The sequence below is a fragment of the Daphnia pulex genome, chromosome 2 (assembly GCF_021134715.1).
Source record: "Daphnia pulex isolate KAP4 chromosome 2, ASM2113471v1".
Classification (NCBI taxonomy): Eukaryota; Metazoa; Arthropoda; class Branchiopoda; order Diplostraca; family Daphniidae; genus Daphnia; species Daphnia pulex.
Window position 1 is genome coordinate 4,275,858 of NC_060018.1, and position 22,781 is coordinate 4,298,638.

The following is a 22,781-nucleotide window of genomic DNA, read 5'->3' on the forward strand; positions in this document are numbered from 1 at the left end:
TGTCACTCGTCACTTGACTGCTGCCTCAAAAATTGTGTGTTCGTTTGTTTTTCCCTATTTTCGTGATAATATGTTACCGCTCAGCCATGGGAGGGCATAAGGTCTATGAATTAGCAACGATATCAGTAACATGGGATATGCAGTATATAGTAGATCGAGACACGTGATGGCTCAAACCCAGGGGTAGATTTCAGGTATATACAATGTGAATGGCTTTTCGATTCTGTGATTTTCGAGTGTGTGCAATATCGACTGTGTGTGTTCACTGAAACTGAAAAGAGATCAAACGCGAATATCGCCCCTATTGGCACGCGACCGACCGCCGGTCCAATCAAATTTATTCAACCTCATACTTTGCTTTTATTTATTTTTATCTCTTCATAATCATTCCGTGTGTGGCTACGAAATTGCTATTCATTCCCCCCTATGAAATCCTAATAGATTTTTTCGGGCTGTTATATACTTAAAAAAAAAAATAGAAGAGGGTGCGGGGATTTTTCATGTGACGAGTTCCCAAAGCTGTCAAAATACGTTATTAAGCTCCCTTTTCACTTCCCTTTCGCTGCTAAAGGCACAGTCTTATCTCGCGCTGGCAGACGCTGCTCTGCACGTCGTCGGGCGTCGCAAGCGGCGTCGTTGACAAAGCAACAACATAATATGTTATATGTGAAGAAAGAAAGGGCAGAATGGGATCGCCAAACTCTCTCTCCCACGATCTGGGGGGGACGCTACAATTTGTCTCTCGAATCCTGAATCATTTCCGTAATTTTATTGACCAATGCGCTTCAATATTATGACATGACCGTCTAAAAGGACATCACATTTAACGTTTAAGAACATACCATGGAGCAAGTATCTCGATATAATTAGAGAGTTTAGCGGAATGCACAAAATACAAGAAAGAGTGGCACGAGAAGGACAAATGTCAGATAGAGAGGCATCCGAGGTTCGCAGACACCGCGGGCGACAAATGTGCGATCCCATTCCTGCGAGACGCTGCTGTTGGGAACCGGAATCGAGACGACCACTTTTTCCGATGAGTAAAAACTGAGGGGGAAATTGCAGCTAGTCGAATTGTGGCAGACATCAGTGGCCTCTGTCAAGTTGAAAACAGTTTTGAGCAGGTCGAATTTCACCGACAACTTGTTTCGAACCTTCAGTAAACGTTAAAAAAAATCAATTATTTACAATCGTATTAGGTTATTACATAAATTCTTATTCATTCGTTATTATTAGAGCGAAACTTAATCGTTGGGGGAAGGAAAACATTTTTTAGGGGAAGGGCTTAAGTTTTTCTACCTATCATTAGTTTAGTTCCAAGATACCTTTTGTCGAACCCTTCCCTTATTATATCGCAGTCCTTTCAAAACCAGTTTGCATTTGTGAAGGTTGTTGCTTTTTTCTGTCCGTTTTCTTAGTGCTATAATTTCTTATTCACTTAACTTGTGATCCAATCAAAACAGTTGTCAATAAGTGAAGTGTGTTTGATTGTTCGAGCGTCCCAATAAGAATTTCTACGAGATTACGACGTAGACGACGAAAGTAGTAAGTGATAAACCAAATTGATTTTTTCAAGCTTGATCAGCGTATTAACGTTTCTTGGCGTCTAATCAGATTAGGCTTAGTTTATTATTCCTGTAATAACAGCTAATAGGTATATTTGTGTATAGTTTTACCTTTTCATTGGACCCACCTTTTCATTTGCGCTTGAGAATATAAAATAATAGTAGCCCTCCTCTTCGATGGTGTATTTGATATTGTTGTAACGAGGACTAACGTCGTTACTACATTGGTTCTCGGGCACAAGGGGCTGGCTGAGGATAACTCCTTTACAATGGAGCATGGCCTCCTCACTGCTGGAGAAGGAAGACTCTTCATTGGACAGGGAAGTGTCGTTGAAGTGGTTGTGATCAATAGTGCCTCGATCGTCGGCAATGCCGTCCGCAGTCGTGTTTAGACTCAACTCGTCCATCTCGTAAGCAGCGTCCTCCTCAGAATCGACTTCTTCGTTGATGACGGCCGACAGTTTGGCTCCTTGGTTGTTCAGAGGCTTAAGCGGCCATCGATTTTTGGCTGCCTTTTGTTTTGTGGCGTCGGTATTGCTCGCCGGCTTTGTGCTGTTTGCCGCAATGATACTTTTGACTTCCTGATACAAGGACTCGATTTCTTGTTGCAGGATTTTTTGAAGAGCTTTTTCCACTTTCTCGACGACTTCGGTTGGGACGAGCGTGTCATTCCGATCCGAGTTGATGTTTTTCCTCTCTAATAATTTGATGAGGCGACGTTTATCGTTGTGCGACTTGATGAGTTGTAAAATCCGGTCCTTATCTTTTTTGGCTGGCTGTTTGAACAGAGCTGGAGCCGGGGCTCTGAAATCGCCGTCGTCATCCGTCTCTAATTGATATTGCTCGGCTAATTTGTGTTTCTCCAGACCTAAAATCTCGTTTGATTCGTCTTCTTTCGATTCTCGGCCAACATACGCGCAAAATTTCAAACTGTTGATTCCTTTTATAAGCATGACGTTGGCACCGAGGTATCTAAAAAAGATATTTTAATTCATTATTTTTTTTTTAATTTGAAGGAGTTGTATAATACCGAGCGCAGGTAGAGACGGTGACTTCAGAACCTTTAAGCAAATAGAAACCCCAGAATTCTTTTAAATCGTCGTCCAATTCGAAATGTCGGGTCATAGTTAACATTTGCGCTTTCGGAGTGAGTGTCGGACGATTTGCCATTAAATAAGCGTCAAACGAACTATTCATTTGAATTTGTTGACTCTGTCCAGGCATTGAAACAAAACAGGTTAGTCAAACGTACCGAGGAAATGTTTGATCGACTGTCTTTAGATACCTTGCACCAAGTTGTAGACACATGCCCGTCCATCAGTCTCATGTCGGAGGCGCCGAATGTGACGACCGTGTCGGCGTAGAGCACGTATTTTGCATAAACAGGAACGACGATGAACAGAGTGGGCAGGGCGATCCCGAATACGATCAGATGGACGATTTTGGCTGCCGTCGAGTTAAACAGGGAGCATCGTGCACCGCCAGCTGTCCAAACAAATTGATAACCACGACGTCACTTGCTGGGAATAGTAGAAGATATTATGTAATTATGCTAATATACCTGAGTTGTTGACGGGAAGGGCGTCGTACTGATATTTCCCCGATTCCAAGTTATGATCTCCGAATGTGAACGACATGTTGAGCGATTGTCGGTAATTGTAATTATAATCATCAGATGATTGATAACTGAATCTGCGGTATTTGTGAAACAAAAGAAAATTGCGTTTGAATATGGCGTGATCTCTTGTCCTCCCTCGTAATCGGCAAATGTGAAACAAAGGTGTTGACTTGACTTCTCTCTTTTTTTAACGTTGGCTGATATCTTGTGGACTTGTAATCATTGTATATATAAGGATTACGTGCTTTAGTTGTTGTGTTTAATAGTGCAGTAATCAATGTTATACTGTCTGAAGATAATTTGCCGACGCCATAGCAACAAGTCTTTGAGAATTTTAAACCCATGCCCTAACGAACCCAATTTGACCTTGCCTCTAGGTCTCGGACATATGCATAATAATCGACGCGATAAAGAAAACAAAATAATCAAACACTCTTGAGCTACTTATTACAGCTGACAGCTTAACAGGAATATGGTTAAAATGGTTGTTTAATAACTTACATCGGCTGATCATGCCTACGGTAAACACTCACACTCGCTCACACTAGTTCAGCTTGCGCACTATTGATGGATTCAAGGGTAGCCAGAACTTATTTATCGTCTAGCTGATCAAGGCTGGTAGAAAAACAAGCGCGTTCTTATCTCAGATATTTTTCATTCTGGCCTATTTCCCTTGTTGACTCGAACTTTTCAACAAGTAAATTGGCGCGTCGTTCACTTTCATTTGAATATACCGCATATATATTCCGCATTTTCAACAAGCAAAAGATGAAATTCGGGATTTACCTGTCGTCGGGAATTGAATAAGTGGATTCCTCCATTTCTCGGTCGGTCGGAAAACAATTTCAAGGAAAATTGTCAACTATATCCAATCGCCAAGAAAAGAGCCAATAGCATAGTCCCACGGGACACGACCTGCAAAAAAAAATAAGAAATGGAGTTTGAACGCGGGAGCGATGCTGCAGCACTCAGCTAAAAGAATCCAGGTCAGTGCCGACTGTTGAGTTCGAAGATAGACTGAGGCGAAGACGTCAATGTTTGGGAAATTTAAGAATTCCACAGCACTCTTGATCGGGTGTGTTCCACAGAGTATATCGAGATTTGTCACGTGACTGGAGACCTCCATTTTATTGGGTATTATAGTCTTACTAGTTGGGAATGTAACAATAGAAAGTTGTCAATTTCATAAACTGGATTGTTTACCAACGTTCTTGTTTCCAGCAGCAGCTTCTGGTGTTGTTCCAAAGCTAGTAGCTCCAACAATCAAGGTCTCAATATGTTTTAGGTGGATTTTTGCTAACTGAAAGGGGCAACTCTGCTGGAGTCCAGCGTGAACTATATTTATCCGGCAGGGAATGGCTGCTTTTAAGTAGTCGGACGCGACGAAATCCTATATAGCTGGCCGCTGTTGGATATAGGAGTCTTCTTTTATTGGTGCACCATCAGGGGGGCTAGTAACCATCAAGCGAAAACTGGTTCAAGCTCCCGATTCAGAATGGCATCCGCCTATGTCTGCGAAGGACACAAGTTTAATATGGTAAACAGTCTGCGTGAAAATAGAGACGATTTTGTTTGTCTAAGGTCACCAACCCAGAAGTGAAAGAGCAACAGTTTCACCGTGAAATTTTTTTGCGCTTCCACAATTTTCAGGTTATTTATTAATTGAGTAAATGTTTTGGAAAAAGCGCAATAACACTGCTCAAAAATAAATAACATTGGGGCCTAAGTAGATAACGTTAATGAAGGAAATATACATTCAAGCTAGCTTGACGACATGATTGATTGGCATTGCTGATTCCCGATTTTCAAGGTTCTGCAACTTTTCTTTTCAATTTCAATCAAGGAAACGCCCTTCGTCAAAGGTTTCTTAGCTATAAAGCTTTTAGAAATGTAAACTGTTTTCCTTCTTTTATTTTAATGAGGAGCAAATATTGAATAACAATGGCAGTTACAAGTTCCAAAATATTATTTAAAAAGGCAACCAAGAGCAGCGCTGATTTTTGTAAAATTCGATACGTTGATGCGATAAGTGATTAATACGTTCGTACGTGATGATACGTGTTTAGTATACTCAGTTTACTCACATTGAAAAACAACGTTATCTCAAGATCCGTGAGGTGTTGCTGTGCTAAAAAAAAAAGAATATTGATTAGACGGCCTGTGTTAATGCGCAATAAAACTGTTTGTCGTCTCGATTTGAGAGTTGCGAGTTCAAGGTTTGTTTCCCTTTTAGTCGCAAATGCGCGAATCGGTTCGGCGACTCACTTCATGAAACGCAAATACAATTGGACACCATAATGAAAGCGGTTTGAGTAGTAGAAACAACTTGTTTTATTTAATTCCCTTAAACGGTTAACATGTTAGTGATGATGTCATCACCAGGCGATAGCAGTTGTTTCGATTTGTAACCTGTTGATAGGAGGATATTTTCCGATCCATCAAATCGATTCGAGTAAAAGAAAAAAAATGGGTGTGTCTTTTTGTAGGTGCCAATATTTTTTTAAAACTCGTCGCTTTGAATGATGTTACGTAACTTGTGAATTCAAGTAGGGCGGTCAAATGAACTTGCGTTACTAAGCGGGTAATAGGCCCCATCAGATTTATTGATCTTAAAAAATAGATAAGCGCTTCGTCGTCCTATTGAACTTCAGAATTATGGTTTTACAATCTTTTGACCTTAGCACTTGACTGATTATAAAAGGCTGTTTTTCATCATTTGTTATCATCGAAGAGAAAATGGTGGAGCTAGCCACTAAATATTTTACAGCCCTCGCATTTATGAATTTATTGACCATAATGAAATAGGACCACAACTAGTGAACGTCAATGTAATCGACGTTAGAACAATTTTTGTTGGCTGAATTTCACATCGTTTGTGCTTTCTTCAAACTGGCATTTCAAACACACTGTAGGGCGTAGGCTGCTGACATTTATAGATTTAGTAACACTTTGTAACACATACTAGTTTCGTGTTACCATTTTTGTAATAAAATCTGTTTTGATTTAGAAGATAACAACCTTTGGAATGCCATAGTGGTTTAAGACAGTTACGTAAATGCTATGAATGTAGTTCCAATGCGAAAAAGACAAATCAATTTCTTTAAAATATAATTTAAATATTTTTTAACTGTGATGAAAAGACATTGCCGTTAACTTTTTGGGTAATTCTAGTTTGACCGAAGGGAAGAACAACAATTACATTTTTACATGCTACGTTTAGAATGGGTGCTGGTTTCGTCTTGTGAGGCAATTGATGACTCTGGAATAATTTTGAATAAAGGTTGCGTGCGATAACGGTAAGTGACGAGTACCAGTCGGGCAATAAATTGAACCGAAGCCACTCCGAGGATGATCCATGTCAAAATTTGAACGCTCTCGGGGACAGGTCCATCTGGACGTTTTGGATCGGCGTGTTTACTCAGGATTCCACTTGTAGCAAATATCACCACTGGATAGGAAAAAAGGAGATTACATTTTTTGCTGATTTTGTATACAAAGTTAAATGAAAACCAACCAGGGTATTGCGTTAGTGTGTAGCGAACGTAGGAATCGAGCCAAGTGTTTTCAAGGGCGAACCATCCCACTAGCACGATGAGAAGAACCGATGTGCAAGCTATGCTGGTTGTCTCTGCATCGCACTTACCAACATACTGGAAGGCGATGTTAATATTCAGAAGCTGCACGTGACCAACACAAATAGATCGTCAGTCATTTGGTGATTTTAAAAAAATTAACTTGTTTTTTTACTTACAGAAGCGATCGTTGTCCAAGTAGTGTATAGAGCAATGCCATTGTGGATCAAGATTCTTTGTAGTCGCACTTCCTTGAAAACAGCTGTCTGTATCAGTCCGTCTCTTTGCCTTTCCATGGCACTTTTCCCCCTGTTATGGAATACAAAAACTCGTTATCACAAAAAGGAATCGAGCTGATAACTAGTTATTTGGAGATCACCTCGTGCAGGCGACTGCAAAAGATATCCATCCCGTGTAGGCAATGAACAACAGGAATATGCAGGCGGCGACGATCAATTCCTGGTCCCATAAAAATATCCACGCCGTGTTTAGGCCGTAATTGGTTGTAAGAGCGACGTAAAAAAGCCAATTGAGAATAATGGGTTGAGCGTAGACTCTGCTGTTTGAACCACTTTTTCTATAGACGCTCGACACACCTGCAGTTACGTCATTGATTGTTTTACCAAGGTGTCAGGGAATTTTTTTGTATAGGTTAAATTTACAGTAAATAGCGGCGCCTCCGAGAAATATGTAAATCACCGCCCATATTGAGAAGGTAAAACCCGCAGGTGTTATGTAAACTGTATACTTTTCGGATACTTGTGCCGTGTTCTGGCTGAAAACACCTTTTAATTGACAGGTAAAACGTAGTTATTTTGATTAATTGATTCTCACTTGCATCGGTGACATGTGATAAATTTTAACAATATTTACCTTCATATCCTATGCCACCCAGTGCGTTGAAAACGATCATCACAATGTAAATAGCGGCATTCAAATGTACTAAGCCACTCAACAATCCCAGATGGTGATTCTCCATGATGAAACTGACACTACACAAATTGTTGAACTAAGCGGGTTGAATCGTTCGAGTAGACTAACACAAAATCACGGGGCGAATTATCATTTGCTACACTCAGCGGTGACTATTTTAGGTGTTTCTCAGATAACAGAGTCCCGACTTTCTGTAAGTGTTTGTAAAAGTTCCATTACGTAAGGACTCAAGTGGAGCGCTGGTGACTGGTGAAACGTTTGAAACAAATGCGTACCTGACGCGAAGCACACTGTCTGCTTTACGACTGACGCCGAGTCGTACCGAACTGCGGGTGCAACAGGCTGCCTCTTCCTGACTCAAGGGCAGCCGCACCAAGAAGCTTGACGGCAACTAGTGAGGTTCCCTCCGCCGCTGTGCCTATATTGAGGCCACCATTGACTGAATAAAGGGAAAGTTCACTCTAGTATTTTTTTTGGGGGGGGGGGGATTCTAAACCTGTACTTTGCGCTTGATTCCATTTCTTTATAAAAAATGTTGCCGTCCCTATCATATGCAAATAAGTGCGTTCAACTTTGGGCGAGTTCTGTCCATCAAGAAATACCGCTATTTTGTGAGGTAGATTTAGTTGTTGTTGTTTTTTCCCGACTCACCATCCACTTTCCCGTGTTGGGTACTTTTTGCTTAACCTATTTTAATCGACTCGTACTCGGTACCCCTTGGGAAACAATTCTTTGTTTAGCATATAACTTATAACTTGGCAGTTATGGCACTTACTAGCTGTTGGATGACCCAGGCTGACGTGATCAATTTCATTTATTAAAAACTGTGATGCACGGTAAAGAGCTATAGTCACATTCACCTTACACACTTGTGAGTTGAAACAATAGGCATCGCTTTGTATTTTTGTTTGAAATTTCGCAACATAAACCTGTTGGTTATATAACTTTTTCTCGGGGTTGCCGGATCTTATTAAACAATTTTACTGCTAATAATCATGATTTCAAATTACTATGTTGTTGCATAGCAATTATTCATTATTGTTGAAGAATATAATCCGACCGACTGCAATGCATTTACGTAATCGCATTCAGTGCGTGGCCGTTGTGTTGAAACCCAAACGATTTCCAAACCTTTGATGGGTTTCGGCAACTTCTCTAGACGGTAATAGCGATAAGGTTTTGGTTATATAAGCACAGTAATGGAGGACGTTAAAAAAAACTCAGGGAAAAAAGTTGCTATATAATTTCCAAAGAATAGGCCGACAGAAGAATATGTGGGACGATGCGCAGGTAATCCTAGTTTGGCTCGGTTTGCCTATATTGTTGATCGTTTATTTTTATATATTAAAACAAGTTTTATCCAGTTTTTTCTAGTTTCATCCGCACACATTTCTCTGGTTGGCTTTTTATTCTTGACAAAGAATGCTTTCAACAGAAACAGAAATACATTACTGAAGCGGAGAAATCTAAATTGATTCCACTGTGTCCCAAGTCTGAAACCATGTAACGTCGGAATCATGCCATATTACAGGCATGATATAAAGTCAGAGGAACAAAAGGGGGGTATCCCAACGTTCTCTCTTTTAATTTTAATTAAATTTTCTTATATAACAACAATCGTAGCCTTCGGTCTTCGGTCTGTACAGAAGTTTCACATTTCAAGGATTTCAATTTGGGGCAGGTCAGCAGCATACGTTGACTATGAGAGAAAGCCAAAAATGAACGAGAGTGTTCATTTTTTTTTTATAACCAACTGTTAGTGTTTTTTTTTTTGTTGAGTTTAAAATTTAGGTTATGAATTGAATTTTAAAAGAGATATGGTTACTTTTCATTTTACCTTCACAAGATCGGTTGTTTCTATTCGGGATCTTAATTGTTTGAACGAGTAATCAGCACAGCATTTCCTGTTGAAATTCCGAATTCCTTCGATTCTTATCATTAACTTGTCAAAATTTTCGAATGAAAGATCTAATGTCGCAGGAAATCGCAACTACAAATATCCGGTGTTCCCACAAAGCATCACCCATAGCTGCGATTTTCAACATCCTGCCTATATAGGATTACGTAGCGAAAACTTTTCTTTTCTCAGGATACAGGATACGCTCCCCTCAGTAGCTTGAAATAACTTCTTTTGACTATAATTACTTATTTAATTATCTATAAAAAAATACTTTTTTACTGAAAATGTATTTTTAATGCGCAAAAGTTGTACTGTTGTTCTGGTGTAGTGTTATAGTGAAGTTATTATGTCAATCGAAATTATGTCACATTTTAGCTGGGAAATTTCAAAGGTTCCTTCTTCCTTGTAGATTGTTCACATTTGTAGTCCAAACTATTCGTTCTGAACTGCAGTTGGTACAGGTTCACTTTCAAAGAGGGGTCGAGTGCGGTAGCGGTAAATAACGATGGCCAATCGAACCGCAAGCTGAATTGAGGCGACTCCCAAAATGATCCACGTCAGAATTCGTACGCTCTCTGGAACGGGTCCGTCTGTACGATTCGGATAGGCTTGTTTACTCAGGATTCCGAAGGTACCAAAAATAATCACTGCAAATAAAGAAAAGAAAAAGATTAAACTCCTTTGCTGGTAGACTGGCTCCATAAATGAATAGACAAACCAGGATATTGTGTTACTGTGTAGCGAACGTATGGATCAAGCCAATAGGTATTTTCAAAGAAAAACCATCCTAGCATGATGATCAGAAGAATCGACGAGCAAACCAAACTGGTTGTCTCTGCGTCCGTATTGCCAAAGTACTGGAAGGCGATGTTAATATTCAAAAGCTTCGTGGGTACATAAGAATGAAATGTGATATCATCCGTCATTTATAGATCTTAATTAAATGTCTTATTACTCACAGAAGCGATTGTTGTCCAAGTAGTGTATAGAGCAATGCCATTATGGATCAAGATTCTTTGTAGTCGCACTTCCTTGAAAACAACTGTTTTCGACAGTCCATCTCTTTTCTTCTCCATGGCACGTTTTCCTCTGATAGAAAGGGTAACGATGAGAGAAACACAACTCATATTAAGATCTTATGAACGAAAAATTACCTGATGACAGCGACAGCGAAAGATAGCCATCCAGTGCACGCTATTAGCAACAAAACTATGCTTGCAACGACCATTAATTTTCTGTCCCACAAGACCATCCACACCGCGTTCAAGCAAAAATTTGTTGAGAGAGCGACGTAAAAAAGCCAGTTGAGAATAATGGGATGAACGTAGACTCGGTTACTTGAGCCATCACTCTTTCGGTAAACGCTTGCTAGACCTATGCATAATTAATTATGTAATTGATTATTTTATCCTATAAATAAAAGGTTGACAGTACGGCGTATTACTATAGATTGCACCGGCTCCAAGAAATATGTAAATGACACTCCATATACTAAAAGTATATCCTGCTGGTGTTATGTAACTTTTGTAGTTGTCTGATACCTGCCCTGTGCTCTGATTAAAAAGACCTTTGATAAACAATTTGAGGTGGTTAATTAAATCCGTTAAGCGACAAGATTTGGCATAATAAGAACATACCTTTGTAACCGGCTCCACCCAGGGCGTTAATAACAATCATCGTAACAAACATAATAGCCATTAAATGCACCAAACCAGCTAATATCTTTTGATTCATTCCCATGATGACTCAGAAAAACAAACTTAACTAGACGAATTGAATCAATCTTGAACTAGAGACTCACTGAAATTTTTTGTAATTACGTAGATTGTAGCGATTGAATGTGATCCTTAGGATTCACGTGAATATTGCGTAACAACTTGAAGTGTAATTGTCTTGAGAATAAATATTCTTTAGGAAGTGGATGGATCACGTAGCACGCTTGTCACGCCGGAGCTTCAACGACTGTTGGGTGCGTTCGCGCAAGCTGGAAACTATAGACATGTGTTATAAGCGTTGCTGCTCAAGGACAACTCTGTATAGACCCTCGAGCTATTTCTATTAAATGTCCTTGAATGTTGTTCTTACTGTAGTGTAGATTTCCTCGGCGTCAAATTTGTAATGTCAGTAGAAGATTGAATGTGAACAGAAGAACTGTAGCCTACCTTGCTTAAACCTCGAACGAGGTTTGATGAATTAACTATTTAGTGGTCAATTACTTTATTGTAGAATCCCATACTAGAAGACGACACTGATCTGAATTACAGAATTAGGGCGACGATCAAGATCACTTGAGTTATTGGAAGAGTACACCATAAATTTAACATTGAAGAGATACAAAGATTACAAAAGAGTTTTGGTTTTGGAGTTGTGGGTTTCAACGAGCATTGTTGACACTTGACAGACTTCGCATCTGGCATCAACTGCCCCCTCTCTGTGTCTGAATTGCAGTTGCTTTCTTCTACACTGTAGTAAATTTCTGTGGTATCCGTAGTGGCGTAGTCACGGCAACCCCAACTTAGAGGCTGAGAAAACAGGAAATCTCGATCGCTGCGACTTTCCTGGCAAGCAAATATTAAAAGCATTGCCAACTTTGGTATCTAATAATGTATCAATGGAGGCGATAATTTTGTTCCCTGATGATAAATCAAGTTTGAGGATCACTTCTGATGAGCAGTTATCTTAACCTATCTAAAAATTGACGAGTGATAAATCTACAGTAATTTAAAGTTGGCGAAAATCTGGTCATAGAAAGGCACAAAGAATTAAGACGAGTGGTAAAGTCAATCCAAATGCAAGATAGACCGACGTGCGTGGAATACACTGGGATTCCACGGAAAAAGTCGTGTCTAAGCTAGGATCTTCAGCGTCGTAATGAGGAGCAGAAAGTGCCACTACGACTTGTTGAGTAGACGCAAAGCTAAGAGAGAAACGGCACTCCGTAGCGTTGTGGCAAGAAGCAATTGCGTTCGTAGTATTGTAGATATTTTGAAGTAGATCAAACTCTGTTAAAACAGGATTTTTTACTTTCCCCTTCTACATGAAAAACCAAACAAAAACATGATAATTAATGTTTAAAAAACTTTAAAAGGGGTAATTCTTACTTGTTCAAAGTTGCTAGAAAATATTATGGAATAATATCCATCGTTTTCAACTGTGTATTCAAGTAGGCTGTATTTGGTTCGAGTTGAGTTGCAGTCTTCAGCGGGAACCACGAACTGATTCATAACAGGACTGGCACAAGCAAGCAATGCCTCTTCCGAGCTTGAGGTCAGCGATTCATCCGACTCAGATACGTCGCTGATCAAAGGGTTGGTAAAAATGTCTTTTTCTTTGATAATGTTTTCGTCGTTTACTTCGAAAGCCCCATTTTCAAGTTCTTCCACCTCTTCATCTAATTTTGAAAGCGTAGTTGACCTGTCGTTTATTGTTACGTTATTGTTCGTCGCGAATTGAGTATCTTGGGCGTGCCTTTCACTCGATGGATGCTGGGAAGAGAGAATTTCTGTTGCCTGCAGGGTAATGTTCTCTTTGGCTTCCGTAGATATTTCTTCACTCGAGCTTAAGCCATCTTTCAGACAAGATAGCAAATTCAGCGAACTGTTTCCTTTAACTAGCATAACGGTGGCTCCCATATATCTGTAAAATGCAATGAAATTAAATAAAGAACTAACGGTGAAAGAAATGGTGTGAAAATAACCTTGCACAAGATCTAATCGTTAGTTTCGAGCCTTTGAGTAAATAGAATCCCCAGAATTCCTTGAGATCATCGTCCAATTCAAAGTGATGAGTCATTTTCTGAGTTTGATAGGAAGCAATAGGATTTCTATCCATCAAATAGGAATCAATTAAGGATATGTTGGTGTAAAGATAGTGGCCCTTTATCAGAAGAAACATTAGCAAAGATCTACTACATTATTTAGCATTTTTATAAACCTACTTGACACCAAAAAGTGTTGAAATTTGAGTCTAATACACGCATCTGTGTAAAAGCTAATGGTACAGCTGAATTTGCATACAAGAAAAACCTTGCGTAAACGGGAATTATTATCCACACAATAGGAAGCAATATTCCTATACAACAGAGTTGCACTAGTTTAACAGATGAAGATGACCAACATCCAGAACTCCGGTTTTCTAATGCATATTAGAAATAAAATACTTTAGGTAATGAAATAAGTAAAAAAAAAAAAAGAACCAACCCAGGCGAACTCCAAAATTGTCAACTTCAAAGTTGTCAACAGTGTGGTATTCATAAGTTTGTTGGTTTCCCGAAAAAGAGGTCATTTTTTGAGTCTGAATGTATGACAAAATAAAAGTGAAGAATGTTTTATTTAATCAAAAAGACTCTTTCTTTGATTTATCCTTCAATCCCACTTTATTTTAAGATAATTAAAAAACAGTTACCTAAAAGTAAAATGGAATATAAAATAACTAAAAATTGTTAAGTCGTTTACTATACGCACCTGGTAAAAAATACACCCAAAATGGTAACTAACATAACAGAAAGATGAAACTTTGAAAATACGAAAATTGACATGTGAATCGAGAGTCCTCTAACTACTTCTACATAATCCGTAAACCGTAACAATATCAGAGAATTCAATTTCCAAATTACAGTCTGTTTATCAACATTTATCAACATTAACCAAAACAAACAAAAGGGTGTGAGAGCAACATTGCAACATCCTCTAGTGAATGACGCAATATTTTGCGCAACACAAAAATAAGATAAAGAAAAGAATAATAGGTAGCCTACTTCGTGCATTATTATGAAAGTCTTCGTGGAAACCTATTATAATTACGATAAAACAGTTTGCTGTACCATTAATTGGCATTGGCATGAAAGAAAAAGATAACAAATTACCAAATTATGATTGATCCGGTCATTCCTGTGTTATCTTTCTAATCACTTTTAATCAGTTGTCAGGAAAAAAATTATTTTTAGATTGCACATTATTACAGTTTTAATTTTTAAATATTGGCTGGCTTGCCGTGTGTTTTTTTACTATTTATTTCCACAGAAAAGATTCGAAAACAAAAACCGTTTTACAAAATTTCGAATTCTCTCTCAATGTCTAGCATTTTCGCTAGATGTCGCTAAATGTCCTGCCAGAGCTATAGAATACTGGTAGCACCACTCATATGGCGAGCTCTTCCATTCCTTTTTTCTCTGGAAGTGAAGCCTGCTTGCCTGCCCTGCTCCTTAGCTATAAGCGCCACGGCGGGTGTGTTGGGAAGTGGGGAATAGGAGTGTGTTGGATGGAAAAGGAGGGAAAAGTGGAGGAATGGCAAGGGGCGAGATCGATATCTAGCCCGATTTTCACTATCGATTCGTAAACTTGGCTTCAGATCTCCAGAGACAATTTCCGAGAGGAGGTGTTAACATGGCAGTGGCGCTACCAGTATTCTATAGCTTTGGTCCTGCTGTTGAATTGAAAATGGCGGAGCGGGACTGTAGAGATAGCGTCTCTACAATGTCAAAACTGGATTTCACAGGGTTCGAAAGTGAAAATTCCCCTGTTAACAATGAAGAAAATGGTGTTGAAGTAAAGTTGAGTGAATTTATTCGGAACTTGCCCGGTTTACCATCAAACAATTCTTTGTTGACGACTAATGATGTTGTTTCATGTGATGCCGCCTCGGGGCCTCTTGAGGATAGTAGTGAACTAACTTGTGCTGTGAAAACCGAAAATTGTGACAGTTCAGCGATTAAAGAAGAATTTGCACCAGCCACGCTCCCCGAACATCCAAAAACCTCATCAAAGTCAGAAAAATCTGATGTGAGAAGTAGAGATAGACATTCAAGATATAAATCCAGTAGAGATTGCAGGAAATGCAATGAAAGAAGAAAAACAAAGCGGTGCAATGTTGGTGTTCAGTGCAGAATTGACAAGCATTTGTCAAAGAGCAATGCTCTACAAGCATATATTCCCAGGTCTATATATTCCTCCACTTCTGTGCCACATTGGGAACACCACAAGTATGCATCATTGATTAAACTTGAAACTTACCCAAATGGAAACGCTAGTGTTCTTCACATGAGTCAAGATGAAATAGATGGTCTAAACTTAAATGAACGAGAGCTGAAAGAGTTGGCTGATGAATTTTTAAAGGTTTTCTTAAATTATAATTGTATTTAAATATTGGTTATTAAATTATTTCTTTTTTTTTATTATACTGTAGCTCTCTTTCAGTGAAGATGAAAATGGCTTTGCTCATTATGTCATGTCCATTGTGCATAATGCTGCCACTTACATGCCTGATCTCCTTGATCACATGGCTGAAAACTATCCCAACCTTACTGTGAAAAATGGGGTTCTAGGCCGTAATTCTGATATAGAAAGCACCAATATGGCCAGTTTCAAAGAACAGGTGAGTAGCTACATGCCTAACTTTAAAGTATGGATTTGACAAAAAAAAAACAATATATAAACAATAGGTCTACAAGACATATAGTGGTGGCACTTTTCGCCAAGGACCTCTACACCAGATTTCGCTAGTTGGAACAGTGACAGAAGAAGTTGGGGGATATTTCCCAAAGTTCCTTGAGATGTTGGAAAAAAACATATTTCTTAAATTAACCATGCCCTGGGGAGAGACGAGTATTGTCAACATGGTGAACCCTTTGGAGTCTAACGACGGACCTATTCTCTGGATTAGACCCGGAGAGCAAATGCTTCCTACAGCAGAGCTGAATGCAAATAGGTCCCCAATCAAACGGAAAAGAACAGGAATTAATGAACTCAGGGTTAGTAGTTATAAATAACTATCGTATTACATTGTATTCACGTTATAAATACCTTTATCCTTTTTAAAACATTAGAATCTGCAATATTTACCGCGGTCTTTAGAGGCACGAGAAGTACTTTTTGAAGATCGAACGCGTGCACATGCTGATCACGTAGGTCATGGTCTAGATCGTATGACAACAGCAGCAGTTGGAATTCTGAAAGCAGTTCGCTGTGGTGACAAGAGCAAGATCAATCGCATAACCAAAGTATATTGTGTTTCATTATTTAGGATATACTTGTAAATGACTAAATCTCATGTTGCTTACAGGATGTTGTGGCCTTCCACGCCGGTGATTTCAACGACTTGGTCTCACTACTTCAACTCGATACGTATGAACCTCCCATTTCTCAGTGTGTTCAATGGGTGGAAGACGCTAAACTAAACCAACTACATCGTGAAGGCATTCGTTATGCCAAAATACCCCTCTACGACAATGACATCTACTTCCTTCCCCGAAATGTTATTCACCAGTTCCGAACAGTATCTGCTGTGAGCAGCATCGCTTGGCATGTTCGTTTGCGACAGTACTACCCGGAATTAGTAAAGGTTTACAAAAGAATGGCAGCTGAAGAAGGTATCTTAAAGTGAAGCAAAATGATAAAAATGTTGGTCGTAATAAAATTTTCATCATTATTCTAGGTGGTTCAAATGCAATTAACGACGATTTGAGACGGCATGGAATGAAACGTTACGTTCCTTCGGCTGCTATGGGTGAAAACTGTGATTTAGAAAACCATCGTTCTAAACTACGAGTTCTGGAGGAAAGGACAACTGAAGATGAGAGTGAAGAGGAACCTATAAAAATGGATAAAGTCAAGAGACACGAGGAAAAAGACAAGGAAGGAAAGAAAGGAGATCGAAGTAAAGAAACCAAGAAGGAAGTTGTAAAACCTGACAATCATATTGAAGATTCCAAAGCTAAGAGTGCACTCCGAGAAGAAAAGTCAGACAAGTCACGGTCCTCAAGTGACAGAGAAAAGGCAAAAGATGCAGAGCAACAAACTGATTGCAAAACAAGCAAAGAACATAAAAAGTCCGAGGAGAAATTTGAGAAAACCAAGCGACCTGAACAGTCAAGCAAGGATTCCAAGAAAATGGATGAAAAGCAAGACCGAAGTAAAAAACCTGAAGATGGAGGAAAAGAGTTAAAACATGGAGACGAAAAGCCCGTGAAAAGTGATCGTTATGATAAAGGCATCGAGTCTAAAAAAGATGGAAAACAGAAAAGTAAAGAGCATGAACGAAACAGCGATGACGTGAAATCTGATCGTTCCAAAGATCCTGAAAAGAAAAGTGAAGAGTGCAACGGTGTCATGGGGGATGGAGAGCCCACTTTAATCAGTGAGGAAATCCAGGAAATGAAAGAAGCAGTTTCCAAACAAGAAGTTAGCGAAAAACAGCGCCGGAAGACCCCCGAGAATGAATCGCCTAGAGATCGCGACGTTAAAAAGGAACACAAACTAAAGAGGGAGGAAGATAAAAATGGCCACCGAAGTAGAGATCATCGAAAGGAAAAGTCCAAAGACGGCGAATCAAGATCTGTTACACACAATCGCAGTGAACATAATCGAAGTAGCAAAATTCACGACCACAAACATACTAATAAGTCCTCCAAAGAAGAAAGGCACAAACGAAAAGCTGAACATGAGGAATCTTCATCTGGTGTCGAAACAAAGAAAAATAAATCTGATCATACGATAGAGAGCGCAAAGCAAAAGTCCCGGAATGGAAGTCCAAATGGTAATAGCAACACTTTTATCATCACAAAAATTGCCATTCGCGTATTAAAAAGTATTTTATCGTCTTTGTAGCACCAGCATCGGACTCAAAACTTTATTGCGTCCCGAAAGTATGGCCTAAGCTTGCGGCCGTTAAAAAGGACCTCTTTACTTCTGGAGACCTCTTGGGGTCCATCATGTCCTCTATGTTACCCGTCACAAAAGCGAAAGAAGAAAATGATTAATTTATAATGCCGTTCATCTACCGAGAAATGTCTTTGTTTCCTTTTATTGCTTCTGTTACAGCTTTTTAAGGTGTTGGATCTCAGTACCTGACGACACGCCACCTTATTGTTTGATTTTTATAATATACCTATGGCCTAATGAGAAATAAAATCAATCGACTCGAGCTTTTTTTTATCCAGTTCTTAATGTATTTCTTTTCACTATTATACATTTCTATAGTCAAACATAGAGCGTTCATCGCGTCAACTTATCAAAACTTTCACTGCGAAACTTGTCAACACATGAAGCAAAGTCTTTTACCTCATTTGCGCAGTACAAAGGTTTATCCTTGTTTTCCTTATAACATTTCAGTATACGCTCTTTTTGTTCGCTGCAGATGTTGTTGAATGTTTCTTTAGAAAAAGAACGCTCGACGTCCGCCACAGCTGCACGATATTCTGCTTCAGTTTCATCGGCAAGTTTTGAATACTAAACACAATTATTTTGTCAAGAAACTTCATTTTGACACACATTATGCTTACTTTGATAAATTTTTAAATATCTATGTTTGTCCCATAAAATTTCCCCTTTCAAAAATCTATAAATTCCTTACATGTTCTGTAAGATTCAGAAGCTGAGTACGCCAATGCTCCTGCACTCTTTGAATCTCTGCCTCCTTCTCTTGTCGAATTTTCAGAGCAGTCAAGTGAGCCTCTTCCATGAAGTGTTCATAAGGATTTGGCTCCTTTGATTGCTTACTGCCAGTTGAGGCAGAAGCGGTTGGTACAACTACTTCCTTATTTGGTACCTGAATTCCATTAGTTGGTTTTGGCATTTCACTGGCAGTAGGTTTTTCAAACCCTGAATCCCCATCTTGATCTATTAAGGAATTGTGAACAATCAAATAGGTCTTATTGAAATAAGTTTAAGAATAAAGGCACAGACTTTGGGGCTTCGTTTGAACTGAAACAGGTTGGTGTGAAATTTTTGCCTCCTTTTCTCTCTCAAGTTCTCCTTTCAAACGTCTCACAACAGAATCAGAGATCTGTTATGTTAAAGTAAATACATATTTTTAAGAAATTACATAATTTTAAATGCTATTTCAGAACCTTGATCACTCCGGCAACTTCATCATTAACGACTGCTATTTTCCGATTGCTTGGCGAATTACCCATTTCCTGACTGCTGTCTTACGTTGAGCACCGGTTAGTTAACTGCAATAACTCAAATAGAAATGATTCATTGCACTAAACATTAATGAATTGTCATTAGTGAATCAACCTGAAATTCAGTTAATATTCCGATCCGACTATCCGTAGAGACCGTAGACTGATCTACAATATAGCAGACGACTGCAAAACTGCCAATGTTGACGAATTGGATTCACGATTAACGATTTACTTGTAAGCTTATTAAAAATAATATATATTTTAGGATGATAAATAATTTTACTATTTTGTTTGATATTTAAAAATTACAATAAAAAGTTAGTTAGGCATCATATTTTAAAAGTGTTATTGAAGTGAATCACAGACATGCAGACATGACACACACAGTTCGACACACACACCTGAGCAGCGCACAGTGTGCGCTGTCGTGTGTGCGCCGCACACACGACAATTGGTCGTTGACAACAAATAAGATAAACGTTGATCTTTTGAACTTTGATAGCAATTTTTAATGGCCCAGTTACAAGTTGGTAAATAACTGTTCTACACTGATCAATCAAAATGGGTAATATATAATGTGCAATCATTTCTTTGCAATTTGATACTATATATGCTATCACATTTTAGTTGGGTGGGGCATCTGTATGCATAGTCTTGTTCAAATTGAACGACTCACATTTCAAAGTGAAAAAATGTAGTAGTAGCAATACTGGTAGAAATTAATCAACTGATTAGGTTATGAGATATCATATTGTCACATAGCATATGGGGTTATAGTGGCTAGAATCATGTTATCTTTTTTGGACAATCGATAAGTCAAAATTTTTGTTCACAGATCCCTGTATGGAGATGGATGCAGCTGACAATATTGAACGAGGAAAAAAGCCCTTTCCTGAAAACATGACCTTGACTGAAAATGCCTCATTTACATACAGCTCTACCACAAGTGCTTGTCTTGATTTTTACTTTGAAGTGATGCAACAAACTCCGAATGATCAAATTGTAGAGACACTGAAGAAGTCATGGGATGAAGATCCACTTGTTTCTCTGAAGTTAATTTTTCAGTTACGCGATGTCCGTTCGGGAAAGGGAGCGGTAATTGAATTTCATCACTGCCTCATTTGGCTATTTCACAATCATCCCGAAACATTGCTCTATAATCTTGAATATGTTCCCAAACATGGCTACTGGAAAGATCTCTCTTGGTTTGTTAAATTTCTGCTTGAGGACCATGTTTCCATGACTAAGGAACGTCAGAAACGGTTGAGAACTTCAGAGTCAAGCAATGAGCAAGCAAGTGTTAAATATTCCCTGGAAGATATTATCAAGAAACGGGTAGATGGTATGGTGAAGAAAGCTGTCTGGAAACGCTACTTGAAGCAATTGCCCGATGACGAATCAAGGAAAAATGCTCAACTGAAATTCAAGGAGTTATCGAAAGCTATTCATCTAGAACGAAGCAGAGAAGCCAAGATGAAGAAAAAATCCCTTAAAGATGTCTCAGCCGTCAAACTTTTGAACTTCAAGACCCTCCATCAACATTTCCCTGCAGTGTACGACAAGGTTGTCAACTTATTTTCATCTGCTCTAAAGCGTGACAAGGAAGTTCTGGCAAAAGAAAAAAGTTTGCCAAAGACTGCTTTAGCGGGGAAATGGGCTCCTGCAATTGGAGGTTCCATTGATTCGGTTACTTCGCTTGGTAAAAATGTTGCTCGTTCGTTGTATTCTTCGACACATCAACGTGACGCAAAAGAATCTGATTCAGATTACGACACAAAAGCCTTCATTTACTACCGCAAAGAATTCCTGACTCCACTGAGAGCTTCAATCAACGTCCCGGAACGAACAATGTCAATGAAGAAATGGACTGAACTAGACTATCAACGAGTTCCTTCGGTGTGCATGAAAAGAAATAAGAAGCAATTTTTAAAGAACGATGCCGAGCGATTTGGTCAATACCTCGAAGATGTCAAGTCAGGAATAAAGAAAATTGCGTCCGGAGCTCTACTCCCCCATGAAATTATTAAGCAGTTCATGACGCCCATTTCTTCTCTGCCTGAAGAATTGATGACAGTAGGAGAACTTCAATGGAAAAGCTATGTCGAGAATTTGAAGAAATCTGGACTGTTTGAAAGCTGTTTGTCTGTGTGCGATGTTTCCGGATCTATGAGTGGTAAGAGTACCATCGTTTCTTTTCTTTTAAATTTTGACAAGTTTCATAGGAAGCCTGAATTTTTTTTAGGAATCCCAATGGAAGTCGCAATAGCTTTGTCTCTCTTAACAGCAGAATTATCAAAGCCGCCATTCAACAGCTACATATGTAGTTTTTCATCCACTCCTTCCCTTCAGAAGATAGACCAGCCCTCGCTTACGAAAAGAATTGAATCGGTCTTGGAAATGGATTGGGGAATGAGTACCAACGTGCAGGTATAAATTTGTCAACAATAATCTGAAACTTAAATTAATTGATCGTTACCTTATATGTTCTTGACGTTCTTTAGGCAGTCTTTGACCTCATATTAGAACTGGCAATCAGCGTTAAACTTCCACCTACAGAAATGGTAAAAACTCTTTTCATCTTCTCGGATATGGAGTTTGATGATTGCGGAGGGAACGAATACGAGACCGACTACCAATTCGTCAAGCGAAAATTCGAGCAAGCTGGTTATCCGCTTCCAGCCATTGTATTTTGGAATCTTCGGGGAAATGGCAAGCGCTCTAAACCAGTTACCAAAGATGAAAAGAACGTCGCACTCGTTTCTGGCTTTTCTGGACAAATGCTAAAAACTTTTCTTGAAAGAGGAGAGTTCGATTCACCTTATTTAGCTATGCTTCAGACACTTGGAACAACCTACGATCATTTAAAAGTAATTGACTAATGCAGTTGTGCACTCCGTGATATTCTTTGTTTATGCAAGGCATATGCTATACATAACGCATAACATTTCTGCTGTTGTTCTTATGTTTTCTAAATTTCTTGATCTGTGTTTTCTTTTTTTACTTTGAGCTGATAAGTTTACGAGTCCTAGTCCCTTCCACCTTTCTATCGATTTCCAAAGCCTCTCGATATCTCATAACACCGAACCATAAACTATTTCTTCATCTGATACATATAAATGCCTTTTCATGGAATTTCGTTTCTCGTATGCAGATATTGTATTTTTCTTTGGAATTTGGATTCACTTTCGCTTAACTCTTTGGAGGTTGAAGGACTTGGAGCTATGGCGCAATTATCTGATTAGCTAATAACATCACAATGCACAAATAAATTCTCTAATTCAGAAGTTGG

General features: G+C 38.9%; 7 protein-coding genes and 1 long non-coding RNA gene across 11 annotated transcripts; 3 read left to right on the forward strand and 5 right to left on the reverse strand.

Moving 5' to 3' along the window:
* Window positions 1-754: 754 nt before the first annotated feature.
* Window positions 755-4,590, reverse strand: LOC124188322. Of its 3 annotated transcripts, none has more exons than XM_046580877.1 (7): window positions 4,387-4,590; window positions 3,970-4,098; window positions 3,127-3,257; window positions 2,851-3,050; window positions 2,596-2,777; window positions 1,694-2,537; window positions 755-1,154 (listed from the first exon to the last, which is right to left on the reverse strand). In XM_046580877.1, the coding sequence occupies exons 2-7, from the start codon at window positions 4,002-4,004 to the stop codon at window positions 876-878; spliced, it is 1,671 nt and encodes a 556-aa protein (XP_046436833.1). In that variant the 5' UTR covers window positions 4,005-4,098; window positions 4,387-4,590; the 3' UTR covers window positions 755-875. The 3 variants fall into 3 exon arrangements, with proteins under 3 accessions (XP_046436833.1, XP_046436832.1, XP_046436834.1); XM_046580876.1 differs by having other exon boundaries at window positions 3,970-4,331; XM_046580878.1 differs by lacking the exons at window positions 3,970-4,098; window positions 4,387-4,590 and adding an exon at window positions 3,685-3,894.
* Window positions 4,591-5,765: 1,175 nt separating this feature from the next.
* Window positions 5,766-8,220, reverse strand: LOC124188333. The gene is made up of 7 exons (XM_046580891.1): window positions 7,964-8,220; window positions 7,629-7,879; window positions 7,418-7,540; window positions 7,135-7,351; window positions 6,935-7,064; window positions 6,698-6,860; window positions 5,766-6,631 (listed from the first exon to the last, which is right to left on the reverse strand). The coding sequence occupies exons 2-7, from the start codon at window positions 7,732-7,734 to the stop codon at window positions 6,387-6,389; spliced, it is 984 nt and encodes a 327-aa protein (XP_046436847.1). The 5' UTR covers window positions 7,735-7,879; window positions 7,964-8,220; the 3' UTR covers window positions 5,766-6,386.
* Window positions 8,221-8,652: 432 nt separating this feature from the next.
* LOC124188346 lies at window positions 8,653-10,213 on the forward strand. The gene is made up of 2 exons (XR_006872313.1): window positions 8,653-8,978; window positions 9,053-10,213. It is a non-coding gene; the product is annotated as an uncharacterized LOC124188346 (long non-coding RNA).
* On the reverse strand, window positions 9,857-11,552 carry LOC124188334. The gene is made up of 6 exons (XM_046580892.1): window positions 11,226-11,552; window positions 11,033-11,155; window positions 10,743-10,962; window positions 10,548-10,677; window positions 10,307-10,472; window positions 9,857-10,235 (listed from the first exon to the last, which is right to left on the reverse strand). The coding sequence occupies exons 1-6, from the start codon at window positions 11,326-11,328 to the stop codon at window positions 10,021-10,023; spliced, it is 957 nt and encodes a 318-aa protein (XP_046436848.1). The 5' UTR covers window positions 11,329-11,552; the 3' UTR covers window positions 9,857-10,020.
* Window positions 11,553-11,788: 236 nt separating this feature from the next.
* LOC124188328 lies at window positions 11,789-14,280 on the reverse strand. The gene is made up of 6 exons (XM_046580886.1): window positions 14,052-14,280; window positions 13,788-13,881; window positions 13,526-13,722; window positions 13,286-13,464; window positions 12,690-13,224; window positions 11,789-12,621 (listed from the first exon to the last, which is right to left on the reverse strand). Exons 2-6 carry the CDS (start codon window positions 13,870-13,872, stop codon window positions 12,331-12,333), a joined length of 1,287 nt encoding a protein of 428 aa, XP_046436842.1. The 5' UTR covers window positions 13,873-13,881; window positions 14,052-14,280; the 3' UTR covers window positions 11,789-12,330.
* Window positions 14,281-14,940: 660 nt separating this feature from the next.
* LOC124188308 (lysine-specific demethylase RSBN1L-like) lies at window positions 14,941-18,507 on the forward strand. Its single transcript, XM_046580854.1, has 7 exons — window positions 14,941-15,701; window positions 15,772-15,960; window positions 16,028-16,336; window positions 16,412-16,585; window positions 16,648-16,954; window positions 17,020-18,120; window positions 18,192-18,507. Exons 1-7 carry the CDS (start codon window positions 14,973-14,975, stop codon window positions 18,341-18,343), a joined length of 2,961 nt encoding a protein of 986 aa, XP_046436810.1. The 5' UTR covers window positions 14,941-14,972; the 3' UTR covers window positions 18,344-18,507.
* Window positions 18,492-19,742, reverse strand: LOC124188340 (MICOS complex subunit Mic19-like). Its single transcript, XM_046580904.1, has 5 exons — window positions 19,605-19,742; window positions 19,433-19,537; window positions 19,269-19,368; window positions 18,937-19,202; window positions 18,492-18,812 (listed from the first exon to the last, which is right to left on the reverse strand). The coding sequence occupies exons 2-5, from the start codon at window positions 19,496-19,498 to the stop codon at window positions 18,579-18,581; spliced, it is 666 nt and encodes a 221-aa protein (XP_046436860.1). The 5' UTR covers window positions 19,499-19,537; window positions 19,605-19,742; the 3' UTR covers window positions 18,492-18,578.
* Window positions 19,743-19,923: 181 nt separating this feature from the next.
* Window positions 19,924-22,776, forward strand: LOC124188319. 2 transcript variants are annotated; one of them, XM_046580873.1, is made up of 4 exons: window positions 19,924-20,057; window positions 20,328-21,665; window positions 21,735-21,919; window positions 21,994-22,776. In XM_046580873.1, exons 1-4 carry the CDS (start codon window positions 20,054-20,056, stop codon window positions 22,369-22,371), a joined length of 1,905 nt encoding a protein of 634 aa, XP_046436829.1. In that variant the 5' UTR covers window positions 19,924-20,053; the 3' UTR covers window positions 22,372-22,776. The 2 variants fall into 2 exon arrangements, with proteins under 2 accessions (XP_046436829.1, XP_046436828.1); XM_046580872.1 differs by having other exon boundaries at window positions 19,933-20,022.
* The last annotated feature ends 5 nt before the right edge of the window (window positions 22,777-22,781 follow it).

Excerpts from the sequence above, each read along its gene's own strand:
- LOC124188319 (XM_046580872.1), top strand. Across the intron at positions 21,666-21,734 it reads TGTTTCCGGATCTATGAGTG|GAATCCCAATGGAAGTCGCA; the intron begins GTAAGAGTACCA and ends AATTTTTTTTAG. Across the intron at positions 21,920-21,993 it reads GAATGAGTACCAACGTGCAG|GCAGTCTTTGACCTCATATT; the intron begins GTATAAATTTGT and ends GACGTTCTTTAG.
- LOC124188334 (XM_046580892.1), bottom strand. The coding sequence starts at position 11,328 with ATGGGAATGAATCAAAAGATATTAGCTGGTTTGGTGCATTTAATGGCT. Across the intron at positions 10,963-11,032 it reads TGGAGCCGGTGCAATCTATA|GTCTAGCAAGCGTTTACCGA; the intron begins GTAATACGCCGT and ends AATTATGCATAG. Across the intron at positions 10,236-10,306 it reads CACAGTAACACAATATCCTG|TGATTATTTTTGGTACCTTC; the intron begins GTTTGTCTATTC and ends CTTTATTTGCAG.
- LOC124188328 (XM_046580886.1), bottom strand. The coding sequence starts at position 13,872 with ATGACCTCTTTTTCGGGAAACCAACAAACTTATGAATACCACACTGTT. Across the intron at positions 13,465-13,525 it reads TCAACACTTTTTGGTGTCAA|GGCCACTATCTTTACACCAA; the intron begins GTAGGTTTATAA and ends CTTCTGATAAAG. Across the intron at positions 13,225-13,285 it reads ACGATTAGATCTTGTGCAAG|ATATATGGGAGCCACCGTTA; the intron begins GTTATTTTCACA and ends TGCATTTTACAG.
- LOC124188308 (XM_046580854.1), top strand. The coding sequence starts at position 14,973 with ATGGCAGTGGCGCTACCAGTATTCTATAGCTTTGGTCCTGCTGTTGAA. Across the intron at positions 15,961-16,027 it reads TGGCCAGTTTCAAAGAACAG|GTCTACAAGACATATAGTGG; the intron begins GTGAGTAGCTAC and ends TATAAACAATAG. Across the intron at positions 16,586-16,647 it reads AGATCAATCGCATAACCAAA|GATGTTGTGGCCTTCCACGC; the intron begins GTATATTGTGTT and ends TGTTGCTTACAG.
- LOC124188322 (XM_046580877.1), bottom strand. The coding sequence starts at position 4,004 with ATGGAGGAATCCACTTATTCAATTCCCGACGACAG. Across the intron at positions 2,538-2,595 it reads ACCGTCTCTACCTGCGCTCG|ATACCTCGGTGCCAACGTCA; the intron begins GTATTATACAAC and ends TATCTTTTTTAG. Across the intron at positions 1,155-1,693 it reads TCTCAAGCGCAAATGAAAAG|GTTCGAAACAAGTTGTCGGT; the intron begins GTGGGTCCAATG and ends CGTTTACTGAAG.
- LOC124188340 (XM_046580904.1), bottom strand. The coding sequence starts at position 19,498 with ATGGGTAATTCGCCAAGCAATCGGAAAATAGCAGTCGTTAATGATGAA. Across the intron at positions 19,369-19,432 it reads AAGTTGCCGGAGTGATCAAG|ATCTCTGATTCTGTTGTGAG; the intron begins GTTCTGAAATAG and ends TTAACATAACAG. Across the intron at positions 19,203-19,268 it reads AGTTCAAACGAAGCCCCAAA|ATCAAGATGGGGATTCAGGG; the intron begins GTCTGTGCCTTT and ends ATTCCTTAATAG.
- LOC124188333 (XM_046580891.1), bottom strand. The coding sequence starts at position 7,734 with ATGGAGAATCACCATCTGGGATTGTTGAGTGGCTTAGTACATTTGAAT. Across the intron at positions 7,352-7,417 it reads CGGAGGCGCCGCTATTTACT|GTGTGTCGAGCGTCTATAGA; the intron begins GTAAATTTAACC and ends ACGTAACTGCAG. Across the intron at positions 6,861-6,934 it reads CTTGGACAACGATCGCTTCT|CTTCTGAATATTAACATCGC; the intron begins GTAAGTAAAAAA and ends GGTCACGTGCAG.